Source organism: Papio anubis, chromosome 20 (genome assembly GCF_008728515.1).
Source record: "Papio anubis isolate 15944 chromosome 20, Panubis1.0, whole genome shotgun sequence".
Lineage (NCBI taxonomy): Eukaryota > Metazoa > Chordata > Mammalia > Primates > Cercopithecidae > Papio > Papio anubis.
The window spans coordinates 10,095,222-10,113,546 of NC_044995.1; the positions used below are offsets into that span (position 1 = coordinate 10,095,222).

General features: G+C 58.2%; 3 protein-coding genes across 3 annotated transcripts; 2 read left to right on the forward strand and 1 right to left on the reverse strand.

Annotated features, from left to right (window-relative positions):
• Window positions 1-472: 472 nt before the first annotated feature.
• TMEM190 (transmembrane protein 190) lies at window positions 473-3,126 on the forward strand. Its single transcript, XM_003916128.5, has 5 exons — window positions 473-1,052; window positions 1,132-1,167; window positions 2,473-2,598; window positions 2,682-2,766; window positions 2,855-3,126. Exons 1-5 carry the CDS (start codon window positions 995-997, stop codon window positions 3,081-3,083), a joined length of 534 nt encoding a protein of 177 aa, XP_003916177.1. The 5' UTR covers window positions 473-994; the 3' UTR covers window positions 3,084-3,126.
• Window positions 3,127-3,169: 43 nt separating this feature from the next.
• TMEM238 (transmembrane protein 238) lies at window positions 3,170-9,366 on the reverse strand. Its single transcript, XM_003916129.5, has 2 exons — window positions 8,598-9,366; window positions 3,170-4,252 (listed from the first exon to the last, which is right to left on the reverse strand). Exons 1-2 carry the CDS (start codon window positions 9,119-9,121, stop codon window positions 4,024-4,026), a joined length of 753 nt encoding a protein of 250 aa, XP_003916178.2. The 5' UTR covers window positions 9,122-9,366; the 3' UTR covers window positions 3,170-4,023.
• Window positions 9,367-10,705: 1,339 nt separating this feature from the next.
• RPL28 (ribosomal protein L28) lies at window positions 10,706-13,212 on the forward strand. The gene is made up of 5 exons (XM_003916132.4): window positions 10,706-10,804; window positions 11,190-11,278; window positions 11,409-11,532; window positions 12,759-12,877; window positions 13,076-13,212. Exons 2-5 carry the CDS (start codon window positions 11,198-11,200, stop codon window positions 13,163-13,165), a joined length of 414 nt encoding a protein of 137 aa, XP_003916181.1. The 5' UTR covers window positions 10,706-10,804; window positions 11,190-11,197; the 3' UTR covers window positions 13,166-13,212.
• The last annotated feature ends 5,113 nt before the right edge of the window (window positions 13,213-18,325 follow it).

Genomic DNA, 18,325 nt, shown 5'->3' on the forward strand with positions numbered 1-18,325 from the left:
GTGTGTGTGTGTGTGTGTTTTGATTTTTTTGTTGTTGTTTTTTTTGGATACAGAGTCTCACTCCTTCACCCAGGCTGAGTGCAGTAGCACGATCTCGACTCACTGCAACCTCCACCTCCTGGGTTCAAGCAATTCTCCTGCCTCAGTCACCCAAGCAGCTGGGATTATAGGCAAGTAACTACCACGCTCAGCTAATTTTTGTATTTTTGGTAGGGACGGGGTTTCCCCATGTTGGCCTGGCTGGTCTCGAACTCCTGACCTAAGGTGATCCTCCTGCCTCGGCCTCCCAAAATGCTGGGGTTACAGGCATGAGCCACCGCGCCCGGCCCTATGGCCTTCCCTGCTAAACATTCCCTAGACAGCAGGCCTGGCGTGCCTGAGACGAAAAGCCTCTCGGGGTCCTCTGGACTTAGGCTCCGGCCCCCATTGTCTCATCTCCTTCCAAGGTCTCCTTGTTGCCGGGGTGGTGGGGGGGGGACCTTCCCCAACAATGGGGCTCAGTGAGGCCTCTGTGTCTCCCAGCCCCACTTCCCCTGGTTGCTAAGGCAAAACACTCCCTAGCAACGGGGTTTCCTGAGCCTTCGGGCCACCCGAATCCACCTTCTCAGGTATCACTTTCCTAAGGAAAGGAATTCCCTCGCAAGACCTCCCAGTTCCCCACCCCTCAGGGCACCCTGGGTGATGTGGAGACACACCCCAGACCCCCCGCGCCCTCCCAGACTTCTCATCCCCGCCCTAAGTTGCCAAGGAGGTTCTTCTAAACCTGAGACGCGCCCCCCCCCACCAGGTACCTAAAGAATCAACACCCTAGACCAGGCATGGCCAGGCTGGTGTGAAGCCCCCCCACCCCCCTTCATTCCCGTTGCCGCGGGGACTCCCTAGCAACAGAACTCAGAATCCTGGGGCCTGGCGGGCAGGCGGGCGCGGCCGGTTACTGGGGTGATGTCCCGTAAGGCCTCTTCCCACAGCGACCCCAGGGGTCTGGGGAGGCGACATGTTGGGCTCTGGGATCCCAGCGCTGGGCCTGCTTCTGCTCCTGCAGGGCTCGGCAGGTGAGGGGCCGGTGAGGCCGGGGAGCAGAGGAGGGGCGCCCGGCCCTGCACAGCCCTAACACTGCCCTTTCTCTCACAGACGGAAATGGAATCCAGGGATTCTTCTATCCATGGAGTGAGCAGCGGCTGAAATACTGGGTCGCCCAGATCAGACCCCTGAATCTGAGGGAGGAGGGGCTGGACTCCTGCCCGAGGAGGAGGGCTAGGCCTGAACTCCTGGCCTGGGAGGAGAGGATCAGTCCTGGACTCCTGCCTGAGGAGGAGGGACTGACCTGGGACTCCTGGCCCGAGGAGAGGGCTGGGCCTGAAACTCCTGGGTCTGGTGGAGGAGGACCTGGTCCTGACCTGGCCTGAGGAGGAGGCTGGCCTGGACTCCTGGCCTGAGGAGGAGGCTGGGGGCTCCGGGACCCTGCCCGAGGAGGAGGCTGGGCCTGCACTCCTGGCCTGGGAGTGGGAGGAGGACCGTGGCCTGGACCCCTGGGGTCTGAGGAGGAGGGCTGGGCCTGACTCTGGCCTGGGAGGGAGAGGACTGGGGTCTGGACCCCGGGTCTGAGGAGGAGGGACTGTGGCCCGGGACCCTGGGTTCTGAGTGGGAGGAGGGATCAGCCTGGGACCCCGGCCTGAGGAGAGGACTGGGGGTCTGGACTCCCCGTGGCCTGGAGGGAGGAGGGACTGGGGGCCTGGGACCCCTCGGCCCGAGGGAGGAGGACTCTGGTCCTGGACTCTGCCTGAGGGAGAGGAAGGCCTGGAATTCCTGGCCCGAGGGAGGAGGCTGGGAAGCTCCGACTCTGCCTGAGGGAGGAGGGCTGGGCCTGGACTCCTGGGCCTGGGAGGAGAGGCCAGTCTGGACCCTGGCCTGAGGAGGAGGGCTGGGCCTGGGACCTCCTGGGCCCAGGAGGAGGACTGGGGGCCTGGGACCCCTGGCCCGGAGGAGGAGACTGGGGCTCCACCCCCTGCCCGAGGGAGAGGGACAAGCCTGGGACCCCTGCCTGAGGGAGGAGGGACTGGGGGCCTGACCTGGCCTGAGGGAGGAGGGACTGGGGGCCTGGGACTCGGCCCGGAGGGAATAGGGGCTGGGGGCCCGGGACCCTGCCCGAGGAGGAGGGCTGTGGCCCCGGACCCCTGGGTCTGAGGAGTGAGGGACTGGGGCCTGGACCTGGGTCTGAGGGGAGGGGAGGGACTGGGCCTGGGACTCCTGGCCTGGAGGGGAGGAGGGCTGGGGCCTGGACCCTGGGTCTGAGAGAGAGGGCTGGGGCCTGGACCCCTGGTCTGAGGGAGGAGGGGGCTGGGGGCCTGACTCCTGGGTCTGAGGGAGAGGAAGGACCTGGTTCTGGCCCAGGAGAGAGAGAGGCTGGAGCCTGGACCCCTGGGTCTGAAGGAGGAGGAGCTGGTGATGAAGCCACTGGCGGTTGGTCCCCAGGCTGTGAGGGTGACATATGGGACCGGGAGAGCTGCGGGGGCCAGGCGGCCATCGAGAGCCCCAACCTCTGCCTGCGCCTCCGGTGCTGCTACCGTGATGGGGTCTGCTACCACCAGCGTCCAGACGGTGAGGGCTCCTGGTCCCAGGTCCTTGGGGCATGGGTGTGGTGGCCGGGAGCCCCGGGTCTGAACCCTGTCTCCCTTGTCCAGAAAACATGCGGAGGAAGCACATGTGGGCGCTGGGCTGGGCGTGCGGCGGCCTCCTCCTCCTGAGCTGCAGCATCTGCTTGTTCTGGCGAGTGGGCCTGGGATGGGGCGGGCGCCTGCACCCCCAAGGGGAGGGTCCGGCCGCGGGCAGGGGCTGAGCCGTCCGCTCCCTGCAGGTGGGCCAAGCGCCGGGACGTGCTGCACATGCCTGGTTTCCTGGCGGGTCAGTGCGACCTGTCCAAGTCAGTCTCGCTGCTCTCCAAGCACCGAGGGACCAAGAAGACGCCGTCTGCGGGCAGCGCGCCGGTCGCCCTGTCCAAAGAGTCCAAGGATGCGGAGGGGGCCACCGAGGGGGAAGGGACAGAAGAGGGTGAGGAGACGGAGGGCGAGGAAGACGAGGATTAGGGGCGTCCCCGGGGGACTGCTCAATACAGATATGGCGGACGGATGCGTGTTCTCGTCTCTGAGAGCTGTGGGGAGCAGGGGGCATGGCCCACACAGAGGCGAGGGTAACAGGTGGGGGCTGGAGGGGGTTTGGGGATGGAAGCTGAGGGGGCCCCAGGCTGTGGCCATGGGGGTGTGAGCTGAGGGGGACCCTGGAATGAGAGAGATCTGGGAGGTAAGTGGGGAGGATCTGAGCTGAGGGGGATCTGCGCTCATGGGGGTGTCCTGGGCTGTGATCATGGGAGCCCTGGACTGAGGGGGTAGAGGTGTACGAGTGCTGGAGTGCGGGTCTGAAATGAGGGAGTTGGGGATATGTGGGGGTGGCGGGGTCTGAGGGGTGCCTGGACTGGGCAGGGGCAGGAGCATGCCATAGCCATGGAAACGTGCCCCTCAGTCTCCTCCATGGAGTGCCAGCGACCGACAGTATCCCCCCCCCTCCGCCGCCACCCCGGATACACCTAGATTACCATGGGCTGCTCTCCACCAGTAACAGCATGGCGAGGCAAGGGGTGGGGGTTCCGGGCACAGGCGCCTTCTCAAAGGGCAAGGGCCTCCCTCATGGACGATGACTTCAGCTCCCAACTCCCCAGTGGCCAGTGGCAATTTTCCTGGAGGTGCGCTACAGTCTAACACTCGTCCTACCCATCCCTCCCTCCCTCTCCCTGCACCAAGCTACCCTTCAAAAGTGTTTCCCCAATAAATATCTTGCAAGTCCAATTTGTCTCCGTGTCTGCTTCTCAGAGAACCCAAACTCACACAGCGATGTCGGGGTAGAGTGGAGGGGTCTGGGCTGAGATCCTTATCCCCCAGGCCCCTCCCTGGTCCCCTCTGAGAAGGGGCCAGTATAAGGCTGGGCTCCTATATCCCCAGGGCTCCCGGTCTCCCCAGGGCAGGGGCAGCCTCACCTCAGGTGTGGCCAGGCCCACCTGGGTGCTAGAAGGAAGCAAGCCATCTTGTCTCCATTCCCACCCCAGCAGGGTCCCTCTCCCAGACAAACATGCCGCGCTGAGGCAAATCTGCTTTTTATCCAAGTGAGGAGGGAGGGGGGACAGGGAGCGTCCTGCTGGCCACGGATGTAGAGGCAGCTGCACACTGCAGTCCGGTCCTGACAGCTGGAGCCGAGGGGTTGTCTGCAGGAGGGAGGGTGGAGTGAGTGACGGCTCAGGAACCCCCCGCATCCCTGTGTTCCGGGCTCTCTGCCTGGGAGGCAGAGGCAGGGAGCCCTGTCCACCCACCCTTGCCCCTCACATGGACCCACACACTTGTTCCTTCGTCCCTGCATGCCCCCATTTGCTAAGTGTGTGCATGCGTGTGTGCCGTTAACGCACTGGAATCCATGGGTAGCAGACTGGGAATGCAAGCCAGGGAGAGGCAGAAACGGGGAGATGCAAAAGAGAGAGGGAGATGCAGACATGCAGAGGGGAAAGACAGAAGCACAGGGACAAAGAGACCTGGGAGACAGAGACACAGAGACAAAGAGAGAGAGAGGGAGACAGGCAGACACAGAGAAGACAGAGGCAGAGGGAGGCCAGGCATGGTGGCCCTCATCTCAGACCCTCACCCCAGCATTCTGGCTGCAGGCAGGAGGATCACTTGAGCCCAGGAGTTTGACACCAGCCTGGGTAACATAGGAAGACCCCGTCTCTGGTACCTGTAGTCCCAGCTCCTTGGGAGGCTGAGGTGGGAGGATCACTTGAGCCCAGGAAGTCGAGGCTGCAGTGAGCTGTGATTGTACCACTGCACTCCAGCCTGGACAACAGAGCGATGGGGGTGGCTCTGCCTGGCTACTCATGGTGGTCTCAGAGGTTGTGGGGGCTACCAGAGCTAGAACCTGTGGGTCCCTCTGCTCAAATTCAGATTCTCTGTCTTCCATGTGCTGGAAGCTGCTCGCTTTCCCCAGTAAGCAAGAGTTTTGGTTTTCAATAGGCCCATTTTCCTTGTAAGTGGGGCCTACGTTCGAGTCAGTGTGGTCTGAGTCTTTGGTGGAGGCTCCAAGAGTGGAGGCCTGTGCAGCTGTGCTAGATGTTTAAGCTACGTAAAGGATTTTCGTTTCTTTTTTTTTGAGATGGAGTCTCGCTCCGTTGCCCAAGCTGGAGTGCAGTGGCACGATCTTGGGTCACTGCAACCTCTGCCTCCCTAGTAGCTGGGATTACAGGTGTCCACCACCACGCCTGGCTAATTTTTGTATTTTTAGTAGCGATGGGGTTTCGCCATGGTTGCCAGGTTGGTCTCGAACTTCTGACCTCAGGTGATCCACCTGCCTCGACCTCCTAAAGTGCTGGAATTACAGGTGTGAGCCACCATGCCCGACCTCATAAGGGATTTTCTTTTCTTTTTTTTTTTTTTTTGAGATGGGGTCTCGCTCTGCTGCTTAGGCTGGAGTGCAGTGGCTTGATCTTGGCTCCCTGCAGCCTCTGCCTCCCAGGTTCAAGCAATTCTCCCACCTCGGCCTCCCTAAGTGCTGGGATTACAGGCATGAGCCACTGTGCTCAGCCAGGATTTCCAAAAGTAACAGTAACTACAGGTGCTTACTTTTGCATTTTATGTCAAGCTTCATGTTAGCTTACGCTTCACCTATGCAAACAGATGTTCATGCTTTCTTACACCAGTTCCTCCACTGAACCACAGCATGTAGCGTATAACTGGGGTGACTACTTCTTCAAATCTCACAAAGAATAATATATAACTGGAAGCATTCTGGATGCATAGGAGAAAAGTTAATTCTAGCTGGGTGTGGTGGTTCATGCCTGTAATCCCAGCACTTTGGGTGGCTGAAGCTGGTGGACCACCTGAGGTTAGGAGTTCGAGACCAGCCTGACCAACATGGAGAAACTCCATCTCTACTAAAAATACAAAATTAGCCGAGTGTGGTGGCGCATGCCCGTAATCCCAGCTACTTGGGAGGCTGAGGCAAGAGAATTGCTTGAACTCGGGAGACAGAGGTTGCAGTGAGCCGAGATTGTGCCATTGCACTCCAGCCTAGGCAATAAGAGTGAAACTCCATCTCAAAAAAAAAAAAAGTTAATTATTTACCTACATAAAATGTCCTAAGATAGTAGAGTTTAATTCTTTTACCAAACGCCTATTTGAGAGATGGATTCAGTCACCCATCCATCCATGTGCCAATAAATGCATTCATCCACTCATCTGTGTACCTATCACTCAGCCTCAACCATCTGTCCAACCACCCATTCATCATCTACCTATCCATCCAGAGAGCACGCACAAGCTAGGCGAACCCCGACTGTCCTATGGATAGTCCTACGGACCAGCCGACGCCCCTGCCCCAAGGAGTTCCCAAGTGTAACCGCAAGTTAAGGTGCCCCGGGGAAGTGACACAGGCACCCTCATTCCTTTTGTTCAGTAGGAGTCTCTGAGACCTCCCCAGTACCATGCTGCATGGGTGAGGCCGAGGACACAGAGAAATATCAGGAAAGGCTCTTGTCCCTTTATCAGGCAAGCCTCCCTCCTCAACCATATCCATTCATGGTCCATTCACCAATCCACCATCTACCCACATCTACCCATTAAACAACCCATCCAGCCATCGATCCAACCACAGCTCAGCATCAACCAAGCCATGCATTCACCCATCCAGCGCCCACTCATCTATCCATTCACCCATCCATCCACCCACCCATCTATCTGTTCACCCATCCATCCATCCGTTCACCCATCTATCCATCAAACAACTCATCCACCCACCCATCCATCAATCTACCCATCCACCCATCTATCCATTCACCCATCCATCCATCAATCAACTCATCCATCCATCCATCCACCCGTCCATCTACCCATCCAGCCATCCAGCCATCCATTCTTCCATCTATGTATCCATCCATCCTTCCACCTCCCTACCCAACCATCAACCTTTCCTGATTTCACACTTTTTGCTGGGCAACGCTAGGACCAAGGACACTAGGGACCTAGGTCTTACCCTCAAGGCACTCCCTGTCAGGTGGGAGAGACAGTAACCACGTAGACACAGCACATGGTCATACAAGCAGCAAGAGAGGTCGCTCAGACAATATGAACACCCAGAGAAGGCCAGAGAAATTGAGTTAAATCTTAAACACGTGAGAAGTTTTCTGGGTGGTGTGAAGACAGCCAAGGGCACTCCTGGTAAAGAGAAGAGCAGGAACAAGGACCAACTGGCCATCTGTGGACTGAGAGACATCATTAGTGCAGAGAGGCAGGAGAAACAGGGCCAAAATATGGGGGGGGGGGGTCCACAGGCCAGTGAGTGCTTCGGTGAAGAGGGAGCCACAGTAGGTCTTTGAGCAGAGGCAGCTAGCTGGAAAGGTGTGATTAGGAAAGAGATAGAAGGTAGAGAGGAAAGGGGAGTGAATGTGTTGTGGCTTCACTTCTCCTGCCTCAGTTAGTCCTTCTTACTCCTCCTTTCCTAGGACTACAGGTCAGGAGAATCCCAGCTCCTCCACCTACGTGTTGTGTGGCCTTGGGCAAAAGTGGCGCCTTTTTTTTTTTTTTTTTTTTTTTTTGAGATGGAGTCTCGCTCTGTCGCCCAGGCTGGAGTGCGGTGGCGCTATCTCAGCTCACTGCAAGCTCTGCCTCCTGGGTTCACGCCATTCACACGCCCGGCCAGTTTTTTTTGTATTTTTAGTAGAGATGGGGTTTCACCAGGATAGTCTTGATCTCCTGACCTTGTGATCCGCCCGCCTCGGCCTCCCAAAGTGCTGGGATTACAGGCGTGAGCCACCACGCCCGGCAAAAGTGGCGCCTTTCTGAGCTTCAGTTTCCTCCACTGCAGAATGGGGATGGTAATAGTAGTGACCTCGGAGACCCAGTTACATCGAGAGGATTAAACGGGGCCTGGGCTGGGCTCGGTGGCTCACGTCTGTAATCCCAGCACTTTGGGAGGCTGAGGAGAACAGATCGCATGAGTTCAGGAGTTCGAGACCAGCCTGGCCCACATGGTAAAACCCTGTCTCTTCTAAAAATACAAAAATTAGGCCGGCAAGGTGGTGCACGCCTGTACTCCCAGCTATTTGGGAGGCTGAGGTGGGAGGATTGCTTGAGGCTAGGAGGTCGAGGCTGCCGTGAGCTGAGATCACACCACTGCACTCCAGCCTGGGTGACAGTGAGAGATCCTGTCTCAAAACAACCCCAAACGACAACAAAACAAAACAAAACAAAACCAAAAAATGGGACCTGGTGCACCTGGAGGCTGGGGCAAGTGTGGCTCTCCCCGGGCGGGGGGCCTGTGTGACTCGGCCCCCACACTTCCCATCTCCAGCGGCAGGGTCTCACAGCCTTCCCCACGTCTGCACCGGTGCCTGCTGTCTCTGCGGTTCTCCGCCAGAATCTGCCCGTCCCGGTCTCCACCCCGCCCTGGGACTCTACTTCCCCATGGCCGCTCTGTGTCTCCATCTGTGCATCGCTCCCCCGTCTGTCTCCATTCCCGTCCCTCCCTCGGTCCCTCCGTCTCCCCGCACTGCCCCGCCCGCCCCTCACCTGGGCCTCACTCGCTGCCCGCGCCCGCCGCCCCGGGCCCGGCCTCGGCGTGGCAGGCACAAGGCACGCGGCAGGAGCCTGCGGGGCGGCAGGGTGCCAGGCGGCTCGGCGCCTCTCGGGGCCGGGCGCGGGGCGCCAGCCGCGGCGGCGGCAAACCAGCGGCGGGAGAGCTTGCGCGCCAGGCGGGCGAGCGCCGAGGGCCGCAGGCCGTAGTCGCGCTCCAGCTCCTGGCGCGAGATCTCGATGTTGCCGGTGTACCAGAGGATCCAGCCCAGCAGGCTCAGGAACACCAGCAGCGCGCCCGAGTAGATGAGCAGGTCCCCGAAGTCGCGGCCGCGCACCTGCAGCTGCGCGAACACGCCAGTCAACAGCGCCGCCATGCCTGCCACGTCCAGCGCCACGGCCAGCAGCAGCGCCATCCGGCAGCGGCCCAGGCCAGCCGCGGGTGCGGGCGCGACGGCCGGCGCGGACGGTGCACCCGGCGGGGTCCCCTGCGAGGCGCACACCGCTGGCACCGCCGCCATGGCCCTGCACCGCCGCCGCTGGCGTCCAGAGAGAGCGTTCCGGGGTGCGGCCCGGCCCGGGGCGGGGTCAGGGGACGGCGCCAGGTGTGCCAAGCTCCCGCCTGGTCACCTGAGCCCGGCTGGGCGCAAACCGACCCCGGCCGTGGTTTCCGTGCAGGGGCTATTATTGCTCAGAGGCCTGCGCCGGTGGTAGCCAGGTGCCTCAGGGGCCGTGCCACCCAGGGAGGTCACACATGGTCAAAACTCAGGGCATTTCAGTGGTGGTAGCGTGGGACACTTGGAGCCGGGCGTGGCGTTGTTTCTGCTCAGTGTCCGCCTCCCGAAGCCAGTGCAGATTAGACAGTGCAGATCAGACAAGGCCCTTAGACGCCAAGGAGCTCTGGGACTCGAGAACCAGCAGTCGGGATGGTCTAAGAGGGGGGAAGCTCGGGGCTCAGCGGAAGCTGAGTTTCCTTTACTCAGAGCGTGTCTTCTGGAGTCTCCTGTGTGCCCAGCGAATGAAGCCAAGGGAACAAAGATGGACGAGACCCATCAGGTCCAGAGCGCACCCGTGGAGAAGGCTGGGCGAACCCCGACTGTCCTATGGATAGTCCTATGGACCAGACGAGGCCCCTGCCCCAAGGAGTTCCCAGGTGTAACCACAAATTAAGGAACCCTGGGGAGGTGACACAGGCACCCTCGTTACTTTTGTTCAGCAGGAGTCTCTGAGGCCTCCCCAGCACCATGCCGCGTGGGTGAGGTCGAGGACACAGAGAGATATCAGGCAAGGCTCCTGCCCCTTTAGGGTGGCCCTGACAACGGATCATAACCTCCCAGGGAGCTGATGGGGTGTGACAGGCACACTGCAGGCTGGAGGCACAGGTGGAGGGCAGGGAAGAGGACTAGCGAATCTACAGAATCCTAAGGGGAGCCAACAGCAGCCACATGCAAATCTCCCTCCCTCCAAACAACTCTCCCGTAGAGGGCATCCGCGCTCCCCTGGGGTGGCAGTCTGCGAGAAGTTTCCGTGTAGGTTCTCCCCAGGCTTAAACAGTCCAAAAGTTTTATTTCAAGAAAACTCTGGGGAGGGCGAACTGCATGGGGGCTGCCGAGATTAGCCGAGAGATTCCGAATGAATACGGAATGTTTCCGAACAGACACACCTCTCCGAAGAGCGTTTCCGGAGGGTTCCGAAAATGCCCGAGCGGGCCTCGGCGCCTTCATTGGCCATCACCGCAAGGGCTTACGAAGACCGGAAATATCCAAAGGTGCCGGGGCTAGGCTTAAATAGTTCACGCATTCACCAGTTCGTTCATAGAACAAACGTTCGTTGAGCGCCCATCATATGCCAATCACAGTGACAAGCGCTGGGTGAGCAATACCGGAGAGACAACGATGAGGCGTGGGTCCCAGGACCTCTCGAATTGGAGCCACTCAGAAATCCAGCGCTGGAGTTCCGAAAACTTCCGAACGGTCCTCGGAACACGCTCTCGGCTCTCTAACCGAAGAGTTCCGAATATTCCCGAGCGTTGAGCGATTGGTAGGCGGAAGTAGCCGAATATCATCGAGCCGCCTCGGAGGTGGGGACCGACAACTCCCGTTGCGCCCGCCCAGAGAGGAAGCGGAAATGCGTGTACGGTATTAAAGGCGTCGTCCCGCCCCCTTCCAACTTCTTTCCGTCTCGGGTCGCCGCTGCGAGAGGAGGTGAGGGTCCGTCTTGTTGGTGTGGCCGCCATCTCGCGCCCGCCGCCCACTCCCTCGCAGCCCTGTGCCTGCCTTCTTCCCTTGCGCCTCAAGGGTCCTTGGCGGACCCCAGCCCCACCCCCACCCCCTGAAGTCGTTGTGAATTCTCAAGTTCTTTTCCCCTCACTCTCCCGGAAGTTAGTCTCGGCTGCCTGAGTTCGGTCCCGCCGCCTTAGGTCACTTAGTCCGGCCCGACGGAGTTCTAGGTGGCTGTCTGCCCTCAGGGGTCTCCCATTCACCCACGTTCCCAGTCGCCGACTTCCTCTGCTGTCCTAGCGGGGCCCCCGGCCCAACGCCGGTTTAGTTCTCAGGGTCTGACGCTTTCCACGTGCCCGTTTCCCCGCAGCCGCCGCCATGTCTGCGCATCTGCAATGGATGGTCGTGCGGAACTGCTCCAGTTTCCTGATCAAGAGGAATAAGCAGACCTACAGTACTGTAAGTGGGGCCCGGATGCGTGGCTCCTGCGGGAGGAGGGTCCTGGGTCCCTGTCTTTGGGTCAGCGGGCGGGACCTTCTCATGTCTCCGGGTCCCATCTTCACGATTCCTTGTGCCGCCTCCTTCCCAGGAGCCCAATAACTTGAAGGCCCGCAATTCCTTCCGCTACAACGGGCTGATTCACCGCAAGACCGTGGGCGTGGAGCCGGCAGCCGACGGCAAAGGCGTCGTGGTGGTCATTAAGCGGAGATCCGGTGAGTTTTGTCTGGTTTGGGCCAGAGAGCGGCCCGTTTCCCGGGGCAGGGAGCTGTGATTTTTTAACTGTCAGGCAGGAGGAGTGATAACTGCCATTGCGGCGGGCATCCCTGGCGCCAGGGTGTTGGTCTGGGAACCGGTTTCGCTCTCGGCCGACTCTCTGTGAGCCGCGCGCGTCTGAGCCTGTGTCCTCACCTGTAAAGTGGAGAAACAACAAAGGACCTGAACTTCCCCGGTGGTGGTTGAGAGTGAAGGCACGGGGTTGATGTTTTCAGATGAAATCCTGAAAGTGAGTCAGGGTGGCGATGGATGGCTTCATCCCACAGGTGGGAAAATTGAGGCACAATAGGGGAGGGGCCCTCGCTGCCACACTTAGAAGGGAACAGGCTGGGTTGGTCGCAGCCATTTGACCCCCATTCCGCCTGTGTAGGTTAGAGAAGAGGTTTTGAGGACCCCACTCCATACGTTCTGCTGTCAGGTGCAGGCCGTTTTGAGGGAGTCCCTGAGTGTTCATGGGAGTCGGGGGCGACTGACGAGGAGTCCAGCTTCACATGTGTTCTTGCCAGGGTTGTGTTTTCTTTTTTTAGAGTGAGTTTTTCTCAGGTCCTTGATTGGAACTGCTTCAGAGCCAAGGGTCCATTGATTCAATGGCAGCAGCAAACGCAGTCTTGGCTAGTGATCCTCCTGCTTCAGGGACACGTAGTCCAGAGAGCAGGCAATTGCTTGGCACCTGGGGACCCCGTTTTGGGGTGTCCTGAAAGCTTTCCCCTCTTGGATTGCCGAATACATGGGTGGCCCTTCCTAGACGAAGGGACTGGATTGAGTGAGGCTGGGTCTCTCAGCCAAGCTGATGTTTAACCACTGCTGTGGGGATGGGCCTGGGATTCCTGGGAAGTTGTTCATAGCCATTGCCAGGAGCGTGGGCTCTGGCCAGACCTGGATCAGCTCCTAACTGAAGCAGCAGCTTCCTGGCATGAGAAAGGAGTGTTTTCGTGGTGGACAGAATTGGGCTATGAGTGTGACAAGCTGTGTCCTCAGTACTCTGTGATGAGTGAGCCTCTGTTAAATGGACAGGTGGGGAAACAGCTACCTGCTGGCCTGCCCGGGCGCCTGCCATGGGCCCGGGGTGCTCAGCTTCTCAGTGTGAGACTGTCCACACCTGCGAGTTGCGCTAAAGGTGCAGGTTAGGTGGACTGACCCCAGGACCTCCCTAACCCCCAACCAGGCCAGCGGAAGCCTGCCACCTCCTATGTGCGGACCACCATCAACAAGAATGCTCGTGCCACGCTCAGCAGCATCAGACACATGATCCGCAAGAACAAGTACCGCCCCGACCTGCGCATGGTGAGTTGGGGTTTGGGGGTCAGGCAGGGGGGTGGCCCGTGCTATGGGGAAGGGCCTCCCACTACTGGTTGCATATGGGCTGGAGAGGGGTGGATTCTTGCTTTCAACCTACTCCCCACCCCCAGCATGGGCCTAGGGGACAGCTTGTGGAGTGTGTGAGCTGAGCCTTGCTCTGCCCCCACCCCAACCCCCCTCCAGGCAGCCATCCGCAGGGCCAGCGCCATCCTGCGCAGCCAGAAGCCTGTGATGGTGAAGAGGAAGCGGACCCGCCCCACCAAGAGCTCCTGAGCCCCCTGCCCCCAAAGCAATAAAGAGTCAGCTGGCTTTCTCACCTGCCTGGACTGGGCCTCCCTTTGTGAAGCGCTGTGGGGAGCTCTGGCCCTGTGTGTTGTCATTCAGGCCATGTCATCAGAATTCTGCATGTCACCTTGTCCATCTGGAGGTGATGGCTGGCCATGGAGGAGAGGTGGGGTAGCTGCCTTGGCCCTGGTTGGGGCAAGGGTCATTGTCTTCATGGAAAAAGCTTGCTGACTTGTTACTGAGACCTACTGTCCCATTGTGAGGTGGCCTGAAGAATCCCAGCTGGGGCAGTGGCTTCCATTGAGAAGCAGAAAGGCGTTTTCTAACCCAGAAGGGTGCGGGCTGAGGGCTGGGCCCTGGTGCTGCAGCAGGGTTTGGGGACTTGGGGTGTTCCCAAGACCTGGGGGACGACAGGCATCACCTGAGGAAGGTGACTCACATGCAGAGAGTGGGCACAGCCACGCGTGGAGGGGATGAGCTTTGGTTGATGTGGCCTCGTCTCTGAGATGGGCAGCTTGCTGGATAGTGACTCACCCGTAAGGGAGGTGGCAACCCCAGGGTACAGCCAGTGGACGTTGAACAGCCTTAGCATCGTCCCCCTACTCCAGCCCTCCAGCTGTCCCCATCCCTCCCCAGTCTCTCTGAGCTGGCTCTTGTCTCAGGTATCAACTCAGTGGCCACTCCTGGGCCGCCCTGTCACCCAAGCTGTCCTGATTGCCCAGTCCTCCTGTTTCCTTTGGCCTGTTTGCTCCCTACCATTTATGACAGCTTCTGAGGCCAGGAGTTTGAGACCATCCTAGGCAACCTAGTGACAGACAGTCTGTAAAGTAAAACTACCTGGGTGCGCTGGTGTGCTGCCTGTGGTCCCAGCTCCTCAGAGGTTGAGTAGAGGCTGAGGTGGGCGCAGCACTTGAGCCAAGAGTTTGAGGCTGCAGTGAGCCCATGAGCCCACTACTGCAGTCCAGCCTGGAAGACAGCGTGACACTCGAGAGAGAGGCTTGGATGGGGAAAGAGTCATGCTAGGCACCTGTAAACCACTGCCAGGGACCGAGGATCCAGCATCCAGGACACCCCTGGTTCTGGCCATCCTGGGGTACCCGATTCAGAGAAGGACTCTACTCCCTGTCTGAGACTACCCATGGCCTTGTGACAGAGTAAAGGGACTCTCAGCCTTGACTTGCCATTGGTTGGGGTCATAGAGGGCTGGGAGCCCTGTGTTTTGGGGCAGACAACTGCCCTTCCAACCTCAGACCTGTCTGCTCCAGCTTTGCCCAGCTTGAAGGAGAGCAAATCTGACCACTTCTTGCCAGCCCCTGTCTGCTGTGGATTATCATATCCTCTGTCCTTCCCTTAGTTGGGTCTGTTAACTCGGATTGAGGGGTTGCTGTAGGACTGAGTTGGGTGACTTGGTATCTGCTCAGGACCCTCGCTGTCCCAGTCCCACTCAGGCCCACCTATGGCTTGCCTCACTCCACTGGGACTCCACCTTCATAAGGAGAGCTCACTGCTCACCTTAGTAAATGGCACCTTCTCGTGAGGCCTGCCCCTCGCACCTGCTTCAGTTGTCGTCCACAGCACTGATTTCCAGCCAACAAGCTGGCAGGTTTGTCTGTCATGTTTTTCCTATGTTGGCGGGTAAGGGGTTTGTCTAGCACACCAGCATACAATAGATACTGAATGAATGGGGGATATTGAATGTATTAAGGCCTGAGGCCCCCCAGGCCTGAGAGTTTGCTTGTAGGAGACTTTTTTTGGAGATGGAGTCTCACTGTGTTGGCAAGGCTGGAGTGCAGTGGCACGATCTCGGCTCACTACAACCTCCACCTCCTGGGTTCAAGCGATTCTCCTGCCTCAGCCTCCTGAGTAGCTGGGACTACAGGTGGGTATTACCACACCCAGTTCAGTATTGTATTTTTAGTAGAGACTATTTCACCATTTTGCCCGGGCTGCTTTGGAACTCCTGACTTCAAATGACCCACCTGCCTCGGCCTCCCAAAGTGCTGGGATTACAGGCGCCTGAGGCTTTCTGATGTGGCTGCTGCTGCTCAGGTGGTCTTGTCCTTTAACTGCCTCCTTGCCTGCCCTGGAGCCTTGCCCCTCTAGGCCCAGCCCCCTGTGGAGTCCTGCTGGCTGCCTCCATCCCTGTCTGAATTCTCCCTGCTGTGTGGCCTCCCCGGTCTCATCCATAACACAGCCCAGCTTAGTGGACCTCTGTTCTGCGGGTGGCCAGCCCGTCTGTGTGGCTGGGCTGGGGAGGCTACGTCTGGTCCCTGAGTGCTACTGGTGGGTTGGGGTGGAGGAACCAGGAGAGGGCTGGAGGGGGAGAGTTGGTCTCAGCCCCAGGGAGTTTGGAGTCCCCAGTGTGCAGAGCAAACATAGATGCACCGTTTCCCTCTTCCAGACCTCATCTTGGAGAGGGAGATGTTGGATGGGGCCGTCTATTGAAGCTTTATTCACACAAATCACGTCTGTTGGCCTGGAAATTGGAAAACAGGTTAAACCAAAAACATGATATTAAAATAAGCAGGCAGGCTCACCATAGTAAAAATGCCGAAAGCCAAAGACACAATTTGGAGAACAGAAGGAAAGCGTCTTGTCACGTATGGAAGGTCCCCGATAAAGTTAGTAGCTGCCCTCATCAGAAACAACAGGCCCAGGCAGTGGGGACGTACCCAAAGTGCTGAAAGGACCCCCCAGGTCATCCTGTCTCCAAGAGTGATGCCGCCAGCATTCCCAGCTCGGGGCTAATGGTTCACAGAAGCCAGGAATCAAACTGCCCGGGTTCCAGTCCCAGCTCTGCCAGTTGTGCCCAGCTGTGGGGACTTGGGCAGCTCATTTAGTAGTTCCGTGCCTCAGTTTCCCATAAGTAAAAGGCCGTTTCGAGTGCCTTTCACAGACCTGCATAAGGCAGGTGGGTGTTCACCGCTGTCTCTCCAGCTCTTAGTCTAGTAACTGCACGGTGAGTGAACCCAGGGCGCACCCGGGAAGGCTGCCAAGCCCAGTTGTGTGCAGAGCGCTGGGGACTCCAGACTCCCCACAGCAGCAGAGACTCGGGACTGAGGTGTGCTCTGTTCACAGGACATGCTGGCATCTACTTGTCAGGGCTGCGTTGCTGTGGCTGTGCAACCTTGCGCAAGTTCCTCAACCTCTCTGTGTCTTCGTACCCTCATCTGTAACATGTCAGTCGACCTTACTACTCAGGGTTGATGAGAAGATGAAATGTGCAGAACCTGCTTCACTGTGCCCACAAATCTTGATTGTAGGAATAAATTAATGACCTTTTATAAATGATCAGATGGACTCAGATGATCACAAATGTCTTCACATGCCTATGACACATTTGCACACAAACTAATGCTCGTGTTTCCCGAGCACCTGGAAGACACCAGATCCATGTGCAGTAATGCCTGGTGGCTCCAGGTCTGCCCTGCCGTCCTGGGGGGCCGTGAGCTTTCCCAGCCTCCTGCCTGTGTTTCTGTCCTCGGCTGCATTTCCAGCCCAGGCTGTTTGGCTCTGCCCGGGAATTGTATTGATTCCCCTTTGTTTTTCTTGTAGTCAGTTACTGGAATAAAATCATCTACTTTAAAATCTTTCATTGTGAAATATGCATGTGGTCTTGAAAAACTGCAAATGTGGCCGGGCGCGGTGGCTCAAGCCTGTAATCCCAGCACTTTGGGAGGCCAAGACGGGCGGATCACGAGGTCAGGAGTTCGAGACCATCCTGGCTAACTTCTGAGGTGAAACCCGTCTCTACTAAAAATACAAAAAAAAAAACTAGCCCGGGGCTGGTGACCTGTAGTCCCAGCTACTCAGGAGGCTGAGGCAGGAGAATGAAGCGTGTACCCGAGGTCGGAGCTTGCAGTGAGCCGAGATCAGCGCCCTGCACTCAGCCTGGGTGACAAGAGCAAGACTCAAATCTCAAAAAAATCTTTCATTGTGAAATATGCGTGATCTTGAAAAACTGCAAATGTGGCCAGGCGCAGTGGCTCAAAAACCTATGAAATCCCAGCACTTTGGGAGGCCAAGACGGGCGGATCACGAGGTCAGGAGTTTGAGACCATCCTGGCTAACATGGTGAAACCCCGTCTCTACTAAAAAATACAAAAAACTGGCCGGGCGAGGTGGCGGGTGCCTGTAGTCCCGGCTACTTGGGAGGCTGAGGCAGGAGAATGGCGTAAAAACCCGGGAGGTGGAGCTTGCAGTGAGCTGAGATCCGGCCACTGCACTCCAGCCTGGGCGACACAGCGAGACTCCGTCTCAAAAAAAAAAAAAAAAAAAAAACTGCAAATGAAAGAGGAGTATGCAGGGGAAGAAAATCTCAGAATCCCAGCCCCTAAGTCAGCCACCTGCACTTCTCTTTTTTGGAAACTTCACGCATATGCATGCAGATCTCATCTTTTTGTTTAAGAGACAGTGTCTCACTGTTGCCTGGGCTGGAGTGCAGTGGCGCAGTCACGGCTCACTGCAGCCTTTTACTCCAGGGCTCTCTCAATTGTCCCGCCTCAGCCCCTTGTGTAGCTGGTCTAAGGTGTGCAGCACCATGCCTGGCTAATTTATAAAGATATTTTGTAGAGACAGGGTCTCACTTTGTTGCCCAGGCTGGTCTTGACGTCCTGGGCGCAAGCAGTCCTCCTGCCTCGGCCTCCCGAAGTGTTGGGATTATAAGCGTGAGCCACCGCACCCTCGTCTTTTAATGTCCTACACAGCGTGGAGCATGGCAACAGGAACCTCCACCTTGCTGCTTTTCCCTCACGCACTGGGCTGTCTCTCGTCAGCACACACAGGCTGCGGGCCCCTTTCGGTGGCTCTCAGCGGATATGCTGCATTGACGAAGCCATTTATTTAAACACACCCCTCAATGGCTAATCCCCCAGAGGCTCCCCAGCACCCCTCTCCTCTGTTCCTCTTGAACACCTGGCCCTCCCCCAGGCCCAGCCATCCCTAGCATGTCCGCATCACACCTCCAGCGGCCCCTGCTCCCACCGACCTCCCACACCCGCCTGCTCTCCTGCTGTCCCTCCAGGCTGTTCTCTACACAGAAGTAAATTGATCTTTACAAATGATAAATCAGACGTGTCATCCCCCTTGTCCGACGCCCCCCTCCATGATGAATGGAAGCCCAAACCCTTCTCTAGGGCCAGCAAGGTC